Source organism: Vipera ursinii (assembly GCF_947247035.1).
Source record: "Vipera ursinii genome assembly, chromosome: 2".
Taxonomy (NCBI): Eukaryota; Metazoa; Chordata; class Lepidosauria; order Squamata; family Viperidae; genus Vipera; species Vipera ursinii.
Window position 1 is genome coordinate 255,313,054 of NC_139513.1, and position 12,999 is coordinate 255,326,052.

Consider the following 12,999-nt stretch of genomic DNA (forward strand, 5'->3'; position numbering starts at 1 on the left):
CAAACCAGCAATCAGCAATGAAACACTACAACAAACATGTCAAACTCGCGATGTCACGTGACGTCGCACAACATATCGGACCCTTTTCACTATTGCCAGCAATGGAGTGGGTGCGGCATCCAGAAGATATGTCTGGCCTGTGGGCCGGCAGTTTGACATCCCTGCTGTACAATAATATCACAACTCCTAAGTAATAACAAATATTCTTAATAAACACTATTATTCTGAAACAGAAGCATATAAATATCATATTTTCCATCTATTTGTAGTAACTCATCAGAACTTGCCAAATAAGATGTCCAACAAAGCGTATGTATTTTCAAAAATAATTGATGTTGAAATAAATATTTCCAAATAAACATGTACTGCGATGTCAGCCAAAAAAACTTTGCTTTTGAAAGGGCAAAACATTTGAATATCTAAATCTCTTCTGCCTACAATCCAAATCAATACAATCATCCTGTGCAATTTGTAAATTAGTTCTTAAGGCAAGTAGTACAATGTACATGTAATATATGTTTATTGATGTAAACCAATTTATGTATTTTATTTCTTAAATAAACAATATTTTTTTATGTTTTGTAGAAACTACTTGTTGTATGTTACCTTGACTCTTATTCCCTCTTCTAGAACAATATAACCCTGTGATGGAGTCAAATCTACTGATGCTTCAGAAGAATTTATCTCTTGCACTATGTATTGGACAGTCACTATTCCAAATATTCCTTGAGGAGGTTCTCTGATAATATTCAGTATTGCAACACTTTCCATTAGATGAAGTGCTGTCTGTTCCCTTAGGAGAAAATGTTCACTATTGTTGAAGGACAAAACTCCATGACCGTCATCATTGGCCAGAATAGTAATTGTTGCTTTGAACAGATAATAAAAGAAATGATCACCTTAATACATAACATACATTCATTAGGAAATACTTCTATATAATTTAATACATGACACTATTATCAATATTGGTATCTAAATTCAGGTACAGTATATATCTGAGATTTTTCTTAGTATAAATTTGTGGAAGATAACAAAGTTTATAAAGATTATAAATAATTATAATAACAATAAATTAAGACTTCTATTTCTAATACCTACAAGGAAAATTTGTGCTCCAGTTTTGCTTTGCAAGGTTTGAAAAACATAGTCCTGAAGAACAACTAAAATTCAGCATTTCAAAGCTACATCAAACAAGAAAAAACTCTCATAATAAATATAAATGTTATTCTACTGATCCTATTATTTTTGTTTAAATACGAAATCTACATAGTTTTCTGCATTAAGAACTATAAAGTGAAAATAATGTTTTAAAAGTGTCAGAAGGTTTCATATTGTCCTGTTATATTGTCTTATCTTCAATACTGAAAAGAACTGAAAACTTTTAGCAACACACCTCACCAAAAATAAAAAATAAAAAAAAATTGCACAACAATATAGGTAATTGCAAAACAATACGGCAGACTGCCAGCCGATCATTGCTAACTATTAGTAATTTAGGGAATTATGTAAATTGCTTATGACTATAAAGAATAAATAAGGGATGCGGTGGCTCAGTGGGTTAGGACGCTGAGCTTGTCGATCAGAAGGTTGGCAGTTTGGCGGGTTGAATCCCGAGTGCCCCATAACAGAGTGAGCACCTATTACTAGCCCCAGCTTCTGCCAACCTAGCAGTTCGAAAGCACGTAAAAATGCAAGTAGAAAAATAGGGACCGCTATGGTGGGAAGGTAACAGCGTTCCGTGCGCCTTTGGTGTCTTATCATGCCGGCCACATGACCACGGACAAGCGCTGGCTCTTTGGCTTTGAAATGGAGATGGGCACCGGCCCCTACAGCTGGAAACGACTAGCACAGATGTGTGGGGGAACCTTTACCTTTTTTACCTTTATAAAGAATAATGCACAAGTATCCACTGTTATTAATAATAGGTTGGCATATTCATTTACTCTTTCATTCATTCAATTCACCCATGTGATTCTCAGTGGTTCACAGACTTAAAAATAGAAAATAATAGTTAGAAATAAACAACCAAAATAAAACCATTAAAAACCAAATAAAACAATTAAAACTTTTAACAGGAGAGGGCAGTTAACAGTCACTAACAATACAGCTGGCTAATTGATTCAATACCACCACTGGTCTCCAGGCATAATGACAAAACCATGTCTTGAGAACCTTCCAAAATTCCAGCAAGATCAGCCTAACCTTGAGGGACAGTGGACGGTGGGGTGGGATGATGTTCTCAAGGGCAGGTGCTGTGGCAGAAAAGGCTCTCCTCCTGGGCCCTGTGTTTTGTGGACAGGATCTCATGTACCTCATGCCAGCCTTGACTGGATGAGTAGATGTAACCAGGGAAAGGTGGTCCCTCAAATAACTAGCACATTGCCATGGTGGCTTTATAGGTCATCATCAGTACCTTGAATAGAACATGGATAGTGTAGCTCACAGAATAGAGGTTTTACCTATTCTGACTAAGGAACACACTTTACACCCCTTGTAGTGTCTGGATGCTTTCAACAGACAGCCGCATGTAGAACATGCTATCATATAGTAATCTATTCTGGAGGTGACCTGGGCATGAGTAACTGAGAATAGAACCAAGGCAATCACAAAATAAAATACCAATTCCAAATTCATTAATTTTACCTGTTGTATTTTCTCCCAATTCTAATCCAAGAGATGGATTTGTTAAAATTAGTTGGAATCTCTCATCTCTTTCAGGAATCTCATCATCAAAAATTTGAACCTCAATATATTTATATCTTTCTCCATCAGTAAAACAAAGAGTCTATAATGAAACATATTGTAAATGTGTTTAAATAATATGTTGAAAAGCAATGCATAAAAATGTACAGAAAAATGTAATTTCTTTGTGACTTTTACAAAGGATCTACAGAAATGTTTGAAAAAGTACAAATCATCGTAAAATGATAAAAATACGTGCAATAAACATAAAAGAGTTACATATCCCAACATCTCACTTTCTTTGGAAGCTTAAAGACCTATGCAAGTGCATAGTGTATTTATAAACAAAGTGTCATGCTGATGTTTTTTTTAAATTGAAAAACTTATTATTGAAGAAATTTATTTATTTATTTATTTGTTTTTATAAACCGCCCTTCTCCCGAGGGACTCGGGGCGGTGTACAGAGGAAGGAAGGTATACAGATTGAACAATAAATGGGATGAACTTTGAAGCTTTCCACAGTCCTAATGTTCAGGGTACAATTGCTTACACTTTTCCCTGAAACATCCATTTTATATTATGGAAAAAATGGTTTTCTATGATGGTTTGTTCTTACCCTTGAAGAAAGATTAAAGTCCAGTCCCTGATATGCTTCCAGATTCTGAGCATACAAGAATAAGGACACATTACCATACAATCCTCGGTCCCGGAATATCACTAATGTTAAATTTACATTTACTTCATTTACATCAAACCTGAAGGGAAAAAAAGAAAAGTTACCTATGATTTCTTTATTTAAATATTTATAGGCTAGCTTATCAAATAGCTCTTGGTGGCTTAAAACAAATGAACGTCCAAAATAAAAGCAAAACATTAATCTATCAAAAGCAAGATAGAATCCCTGATTCTTTAATTACCACAATCCTATCATCTACCATATGCAAAGGCAATCTGGGAAAAAAAATATTTTATTTGACACTAGATTGGCATTATCCTGCTGTAGCATCTTCTACCATTGAAAGGGGTGGGGGTGGCTGAATTGTGCACAAGTTTTATCTTTAAGAGCAACTCTATATAGAATGAACTGTAGTCCTCCAAATGTGAGTGATAAAAGAATGAGTTACTGTATTGCTGGTAAAATCCTCCAGGAAAGATAGTACAACCACTATCCCCTGAATGGACTAAAAATTTGGAAAACTCTTTAATAGACAAGAGAGTGTTTTTTTCTTTCCTTCCTACATTCACACTCAACTGACCTAAATTTGACTGGAAGAATTCCAGACTTTTACAGCACATTTAAGCGGCCTGGAGAGTAATGCAAGACAGAAAATTTCAGACACCAGGATTGGTGGGTGGACCCAACTAAATAAAAGCATACTTTTCAAAGGCTGACCTGGACTGACAGGGATTTTAATTATGTTTTTAATTTTTAACTTATTTTAATTTTTAATTTTAATTTATTCTGCTGGGGCCATTAATTTAATATTTTTTAACTTCTGTATTATTGTATTTTATTGTTGTTAGCCACGCTGAGTCCTTCGGGAGATAGGGCGGCATATAAGTCCCAATAATAAATAAATAAATAAATAATGTTTGGACACTCATGATTACTCATGGAGCTCCATTTCCATCTGTCCTGTTTGCCATCGTTCACTCCCTAGAGACTAAAATAGACATTCTGAAGCCTGAGAGCTTGAGCTGGCCACGAACAAGGAATGTATATTGTAGGTGGTGACCCTTTGAGAGCTGTATGCAACGAAATCTCATTTTTATGTATGCTGATTGGTGTACATTCAAAGTGACAATAAAGTTATTGTTGTTGCTATTATGCCAGGAGCTTGGTACATTATACTAAATATTTGTTTATCAATGATAGCAATAACTGTATATTATATATTATTTGTGGAGAATGCCATTTGTTCAGATTTCTAAAGTTTGGAATCCATTCCTTAGAGACCAGAATACTGCCTAGGAATGAATAATATTAAGCATGCAAACTGCATTAAGCTAAGTCATTCCAGGGTTATCTGCAGGATTGTGCACAAGTTTTATCTTTAAGAGCAACTCTATATAGAATGAACTGTAGTCCTCCAAATGTGAGTGATAAAAGAATGAGTTACTGTATTGCTGGTAAAATCCTCCAGGAAAGATAGTACAACCACTATCCCCTGAATGGACTAAAAATTTGGAAAACTCTTATTGTATTTTATTGTTGTTAGCCACGCTGAGTCCTTCGGGAGATAGGGCGGCATATAAGTCCCAATAATAAATAAATAAATAAATAATGTTTGGACACTCATGATTACTCATGGAGCTCCATTTCCATCTGTCCTGTTTGCCATCGTTCACTCCCTAGAGACTAAAATAGACGTTCTGAAGCCTGAGAGCTTGAGCTGGCCACGAACAAGGAATGTATATTGTAGGTGGTGACCCTTTGAGAGCTGTATGCAACGAAATCTCATTTTTATGTATGCTGATTGGTGTACATTCAAAGTGACAATAAAGTTATTGTTGTTGCTATTATGCCAGGAGCTTGGTACATTATACTAAATATTTGTTTATCTTGGTGCACCTGTGTGAGGACTTTTCTTTTTCTACTCATGGTTTAAGATATGTGACTCAGTCTGCTATTATTCTTCTGCTAGAAGTGGGTGATTACTTGCTCCCCAAATCGCAAGCCTATCATCCAGCAGGTTCTGCCTTTTGTGACCTTCATTTCCAAATACAGTATCTGGCAGCCTGCTGTCTCCAGAGTTCCAAGGTCAGAATTTGTCAAGTCCTGCTACTTTAATTTATAATCTGATTCATCAGACATGCTCATAACATGCATCCTATTTCAAAAGTTGTTAGTGTTAACATTTTCATGACCTTTCCCCCCCCCTATTTATCTCCTGAAAGTCATCACCACTGTTTCACTAAGGTGTCTTGATGGCTATTCTATAGTATTTTCTACACCTTTCTCAACTGGATGCTGCCCAGTATTTGGTGACTTTCACCCACAGATGTGTTTAAAACTACTCTGCCACCTTTTTACTGGAATGGACCAGCAGCCTGGTTCCATTTTGGTTCAAGTAGCATTCCTTTTTCTTCTACAGATTGTTCTCAATATTTAATAAATATTTAATAAATATTTAATAAAACCTTCTAATTCATGCCACCATCTTATCTACACTTTGAGATCCTTGAAACCACCTGTATCACTTAAATGTAGATTAGGTACATTTCTGATAATGATACCTTGGCTGTCCTGGACTACTGAGAGCCCATATTTTGTTTCCAGGAATGGCTGACTACATTTCCTACTGTCTTTAGTGCCAGCATGATTCACGTCATGAAAGGTTTCAGCTGAGCAAACTAACAATTGAAAAAAATGAAACAAGTGAACTGAAAATTAAGCTTACCTTGTATTTTGCCAATTTATTACTCCTCTTGCTCCATCATTAGTATCAATAATTATCTGTGCTGTTAAACCATCCATGTCTAAAAATAACAAGAAAAATATTTTATATAGTACTGTAGATCTATACATAAATGCTTAGAAGTATAAATTATGTATTAACGTATGTATAATATTAATTAACTATCATTCTCTCCAAATGCTCCTGGGAAAAAGTAGAATATTAATGAATAATTACTTACTATTCTAATATAATCCAACTATTCCTAAATATTCTCTGTGCTATCACTCATAAACACATCTTAAACCTATTGGCACATTTTTTTCTATTTATTTTTCAACTTGTAGTGAATTAACCTAATCAGATCTACAGAAATGCAAAATAAAGATCAAATTGAAAATATTAGAATATATATTGTTTTAGCACCAGTAACAGGAAATATGATGTGTTTTGGAAATGGTGAACCAAACCAAAAATAATATACCAGCCTAAGGTTCATGAGGAATTCTAAGTTACAATTTTGAAGCCTGAAGCAAATTTTGAGGTTTTCTTTATTTTTCCAAGCATTTATATTACCTGATATTTGTAGAAAATGTGAATAAGATATGTGCTAATGCTTTACATGCCATTTTTAAATATAAAGTAACCACTGGTTGATTTAATAGTTGTCCTACTGTAGAACAGCAGTGTGGGACCACACATCATCACACTCTTCCTCTACAATAAGCAAGATTTACTATTGTAAGTAATACAAACAGGTTCTTATTCTATGTGAATTTGACTAATTAAATTTACTTATGAAACGTCATTGACAAGTCTATTCTGTTAGTTTTATTTTTTTAGAACAACATATTTTGAAAGCTTGCTAATAAGAGTAACAGATATTTTTATATATATTAACACTGGTACAAAATATTTTAAAAATGTACAAATTTAATAGAGATATATAAAGAAATCATGATGGAAAGTTGTAATATTTCTACCAAGTCTGGGAGGAAAAGATGTCAAAGGATATGTGACAAGTTTCACAGATGTTAGATTAATAAAAAAATATTCTTGCATTTCTGGAATATCATCCTGTAAAACAAAAACACAACACATGCTCATGTTATAGTCCACTTGAAAATTATTTCTAAATTAGCATAACTTTGCACTTAAAACATCTATTATGCACTGTGTGTAACTACCATCCTCAGTCCTAATGGAATTACTAGGCCTTACAAATTTTCCTGTTATGCATGTCAAATGAAATATTACAACTTTTCAAATAATATAATACTAGCCAGGCTTGTTTCCAACCACAAGATTTACTACAAGTAATGTAATCAGGAAATGAAATAGAAAAAAATATGGAACACTGCATTATTCATTTTAAACATTATAAAATGTGGCACATGGTAGTGAAACCAGTGTAATGAAACAGATTTATTCCACTTGTATAAATCTAAGTTCTCTTTGTGTGATTAACTGTTCCTCTTGGATTTTTCCATCAACCAAAAGAGCAAAGAATTTCCCCATGAAAATTAGAAATTATGGCCTAAATCCTGCATTCATCAAAATCAAACTCTCTCCTTTTTTCCTTAACTGAGTAGAATTACAATTTACCTCTAGAATAGTAATATTTATGGTGGCTGTTGTTACACCTTCTTTCAAAAGAACTGATCCTGATATAGGTATATAATCAACTCCTGGTTCAGCCAATGCCCCAAGAAATCCTGAAATTGTTGTGTAGGTTACATTGACAACACCTGGTAAACATATAGAATTCAGATGTAATTAAAAAATAAGACTATATTTTGTAACAAGTTAAAACATCAGAGAACGTTATGTAAATCTCTGCATATCAGAGATGTGAGACATGCTCCAGCATTATAGATACATCTTTGACTTATATCAAGATGCTTCTTTTATTTGTCCATCGTACTTGGATTTTGATAATCATATCATGCTCAGTACCCATGCCGATGGAGCATGGTTAATATTCTATACCCACTAGGATGCTTTTTTAATTAAAAAAAAAAACCTTGGATTTTTCTTTAACAACTTTGTGTATTTTTTCAAACATTTGCATTTTTCTGAACTTGCTGTTCCTCTTGTTTGCAGAGTTATTATTTGTAATACCAGAGGTGTCTTAGAAAACTACAGCTATTTTGAAGTTTAGCATTTAAAAATGGCTGCTATATTTTGCATCTGCTTTGTACTTTTAATAGTAATGTGAAATCTAGCGATTATGACATAATGATTGCATAAATACATAAATATTGTGGTAAAATATACTAAGTACCCCTTCATGGATTACTGCCTTGTCATGGCGAAGGGGCTTGCATAATTCAATGAAGCTATGAGCTATGCCATGCAGGGCCACCCAAGATGGAAAGGTCATAGCAGAGAGTTCTGACAAAACGTGATCCACTGAAGAAGGAAATGGCAAACCACTCCAGTATCTTTGCCATGAAAATCCTATGGACAGTACAAAAAGGAAAAACGATATGATGCTGGAAGATGAGCCCCTCAGGTCGGAAGGCGTCCAATATGCTACTGGGGAAGAGCAGAGGACTAGTACTAATAGCGCCAGAAAGAATGAAGCGACTGGGCCAAAGCCGAAAGGACGCTCAGCTGTGGATGTGTCTGGTGGTGAAAAGAAAGTCCGATGCTGTAAAGATTTTTTCTCCATAGGAACCTGGAATGTAAGATCCATGAATCAAGGAAAGCTGGACGTGGTCAAACAAGAGATGACAAGACTGAACATCGACATCTTAGGAATCAGCGAACTAAAATGGACAGGAATGGGTGAATTTAATTCAGATGACCATCAGGTATACTACTGTGGGCAAGAATCCCTCAGAAGAAATGGAGTAGCCTTCATAGTCAATAAAAGAGTAGGAAAAGCCATACTGGGATACAATCCTCAAAATGATAGAATGATCTCAGTTCGAATCCAAGGCAAACCATTCAATATCACAGTAGTCCAAGTCTATGCCCCAACCACCAGTGCTGAAGAGGATGAAATTGACCGGTTCTATGAAGCCCTACAGCACCTTATAGAACTAACACCAAAAAATGATGTCCTTATCATCATTGGGGATTGGAATGCTAAAGTAGGAAGCCAGAAGATAACCAGAATAACAGGCAAGTTTGGCCTTGGAGTACAAAATGAAGCAGGGCACAGGCTGATAGAATTTTGTCAAGAGAATACGATGGTCATAGCAACAACCCAAGAGACGGCTCTACACATGGACATCACCAGACGGTCAACACAGAAATCAGATTGACTATGTGCTCTGCAGCCAAAGATGGAGAAGCTCTATACAGTCAGTAAAAACAAGACCAGGAGCTGACTGTGTCTCAGACCATGAGCTTCTCATTGCAAAGTTTAGGCTTAAACTGAAGAAAGTAGGGAAAAGCACTAGGCCACTCAGGTATGAATTAAATCATATCCCTGTTGAATATACAGTAGAGGTGACAAATAGATTTAAGGAATTAGATCTGATAGACAGAGTGCCTGAAGAACTATGGACAGAGGTTCGTAACATTGTGCAAGAGGTAGCAACCAAAACCATCCCAAAGAAAAAGAAATGCAAGAAAGCAAAATGGCTGTCTGAGGAAGCTTTGCAAATAGCTGAGGAAAGGAGGGAAGCGAAAGGCAAGGGAGAAAAGAAAGATACGCCTAATTGAATGCAGAATTCCAGAGAATAGCTAGAAGAGATAAGAATGCCTTCTTAAATGAACAGTGCAAAGAAATAGAAGAAAACAATAGAATGGGGAGGACCAGAGATCTTTTCAAGAAAATTGGACAGATGAAGGGAACGTTTAATGCAAAAATGGGCATGATAAAGGACCAAAATGGCAGGGACCTAACAGAGGCAGAAGAGATTAAGAAGAGGTGGAAAAATTACACAGAAGAACTATACAAGAATGAGCTTAACATCCCTGACAATCACAATGAGGTGGTCACTGACCTCAAGCCAGACAACCTAAAGTGGCCACAGGATTGGAAAAGATCAGTTTACATTCCAATTCCAAAGAAAGGCAGTGCCAAAGAATGTTCAAACTATCGCACCATTGCACTCATTTCTCATGCTAGTAAAGTTATGCTTAAAATCCTACAAGCTAGACTCCAGCAGTATGTGGATCGAGAACTACCAGAAGTACAGCAGGATTTCGAAGAGGCAGAGGAACTAGAGATCAAATTGCCAACATACGCTGGATCATGGAGAAAGCTAGGGAGTTTCAGAAAAACATCTACTTCTGTTTCATTGACTATGCTAAAGCCTTTGATTGTGTGGATCATAACAAACTGTGGCAAGTTCTTAAAGAGATGGGAGTACCAGACCATCTTATTTGTCTCTTGAGAAACCTATATGTGGGCCAAGAAGCAACAGTGAGAACAGGACACGGAACCACTGATTGGTTCAAAATTGGGAAAGGAGTCTGGCAAGGCTATATACTGTCACCCTGCTTATTTAATTTATATGCAGAGTACATCATGAGAAAAGCAGGGCTAGATGAATCAAAAGTTGGAATTAAGATTGCCGGAAGAAATATCAACAACCTAAGATACGCAGATGATACCACTCTAATGGCAGAAAGTGAAGAAGAACTAAAGAGCCTCTTGATCCGGGTGAAGAAGGAGAGTGCAAAACTTAGGTTGAAACTTAACATTAAGAAAACCAAGATCATGGCATCTGGCCCTCTCAATTCCTGGGAAATACATGGGGAAGAAATGGAGGTAGTGACAGATTTTATTTTCCTGGGCTCCAAGATCACTGCAGATGGGGACTGTAGCCAAGAAATTAAAAGACGCTTGCTCCTTGGGAGGAAAGCCATGGCAATTGTAGACAGTACACTAAAAAGCAGAGACATTACCCTGTCAACAAAAGTGCACATAGTCAGGGCTATGGTTTTCCCAGTTGCAATGTATGGCAGTGAAAGTTGGACCATAAGAAAGTCTGAGCGCCAAAGAATTGAAGCCTTTGAACTATGGTGCTGGAGAAGACTCCTGCGAGTTCCTTGGACTGCAAGGCGATCAAACCAGTCAGTCCTAGAGGAGATCAACCCTGACTGCTCTTTAGAAGGCCAGATCCTGAAGCTAAAACTCAAATACTTTGGCCACCTAATGAGAAGGAAGGACTCACTGGAGAAGAGCCTAATGCTGGGAAAGATCGAGGGCAATAGAAGAAGGGGACGACAGAGAATGAGGTGGCTGGATGGAGTCACAGAAGCAGTAGGCGTGAGCTTAAATGGACTCCAGAAGATGGTAGATGACAGGAAGGCCTGGAGGAACGTTGTCCATAGGGTCGTGATAGGTCAGACTCGACTTCGCAGCTAACAACAACATAATATACTAGTTTTGGGACATGTGCAAATATCTAGATATTTGATATCTAGGTCTAGCTACCTTCTTCCTTATATGTTACAGCAGGCCAGTGAATGTTCAGAATGCATTGGCTGGTACGAACTGTAAATAAGCCAAAAGCACTGTCTTTTTTGCTGTGTTACTGTATGTCATTATGAAATTCCTTCCATAAAATGCCTCGTATTTTTATCATTTTAGTAAAAGTTTAGATAGCCACTGTTTAAATTAAAATTTCACTCAATTCTCAAACAAGACTTTCCCAACTGTGTCCATTACTTCTTTTATCAGGTGAAAGGAAAAGCCATTTACAACACTGCAAACAACAACGTAGAGAATAGAGTGTACTTCAGTATATTTATGTATGCATTTGAGTAAAAGAAAGCTAGTTGGGTGCTAATATCCACCCTCTAGCCACTATTGACAGAGGGTACCTAATATACCTGCTCAGAATCAATTTAGCTGTTAGATTGAAAATATATTCCTTTTTCAGAGTTTCAGATTTATTTATTTGGATGTTGATGCATTTTCTTCTGCTTTTATGACATAATATTGTGAAACATTGCAGGTAAGAAAGTAATAATAATGAAGCTATATGTACAAAAATATGCTTTAGAGCCTACATTCTTCTATCTACAGACCTAAAGATCCAAATTCTCTGTTAATGAAAAGTTGAATCGTCTTATTTTCCTCTTGGACTAATACAGTTCTGGATGAAGATGCAAAATTCAGAATGCCATAAGGTTCATCACTAGCCTCTACTGTCAAAACTGCTTCATATCCTTGATGATCCAAAATAGCACTGCCAGTAGAAGTGACGCCTAAAAATAAATTTTAAAAAATGATGTTAAAAAGCATGGCTCCCCAAAGGAATGTGCCCTTTAATTTAATAGAAAAAATGTTCGGTGGTATATGGCAAAAGATACTCCAATATGTTTTTCATAAAACCATGATCTATCAATCTTTTCATTCTGATTGTGACAACATACATGGCGCCCCTCCTCTTTCTTACCGCATAAAATAATTAATTATTGGGCTAGAGAAAATGACTAGTTGATTATATCTTAAAATGGTTTTAAAGAAGTAATAAAGAAATTAAAGAAGATTATGTTTATCATGATTATCACACATCATATCTTATTTTTGGAATCAAAAGCAAATTGTCTCCAAACAGGATTTGCCCCAGAGGACATTAAACGATTGTCCTCAAAACCTGGTTGACTACCATAGACTCTGGCTTAGATAGGACTTCACTTTGATCCAATATCCCTGTTAGACTGAAGCATTAAATGGTTCTGTGGATCTGTGAACAGACTAACTCAGACAGACTGTTCATGGCATTTCAGACTGATGGTTTGTATTCACTAATACATTCATCTTCAGATTACAAGATATTAAATAATCTAGTCATCATGTATGAACCAATCTTGATTTGCTATACTAATCTGCAAGATTGATACCTTGAGTTTTAATATTATGCAGGATTATGTGATATTCTTTCTTTTCTTCAGGAATCTGGTCATCTAGCAGGTATACATAAAGTGTTGCATTTAGTGCCCCCTA

The 12,999-nt window shown here is 36.0% G+C and overlaps 1 protein-coding gene across 1 annotated transcript in view; it reads right to left on the reverse strand.

The window, feature by feature from the left end:
* ADGRV1 (adhesion G protein-coupled receptor V1) overlaps positions 1-12,999 on the reverse strand; it is a gene marked incomplete at its 5' end in the record, with an annotated part of 249,459 nt that overhangs the window by 176,011 nt on the left and 60,449 nt on the right. Inside the window, 8 exons of the mRNA XM_083351665.1 lie at positions 607-869; positions 2,647-2,788; positions 3,302-3,440; positions 6,087-6,165; positions 7,067-7,160; positions 7,689-7,831; positions 12,078-12,257; positions 12,897-12,996. Of these exons, the coding sequence (XP_083207791.1) occupies positions 607-869; positions 2,647-2,788; positions 3,302-3,440; positions 6,087-6,165; positions 7,067-7,160; positions 7,689-7,831; positions 12,078-12,257; positions 12,897-12,996 (1,140 nt within the window). The remainder of the gene's footprint in view (positions 1-606; positions 870-2,646; positions 2,789-3,301; positions 3,441-6,086; positions 6,166-7,066; positions 7,161-7,688; positions 7,832-12,077; positions 12,258-12,896; positions 12,997-12,999) is intronic.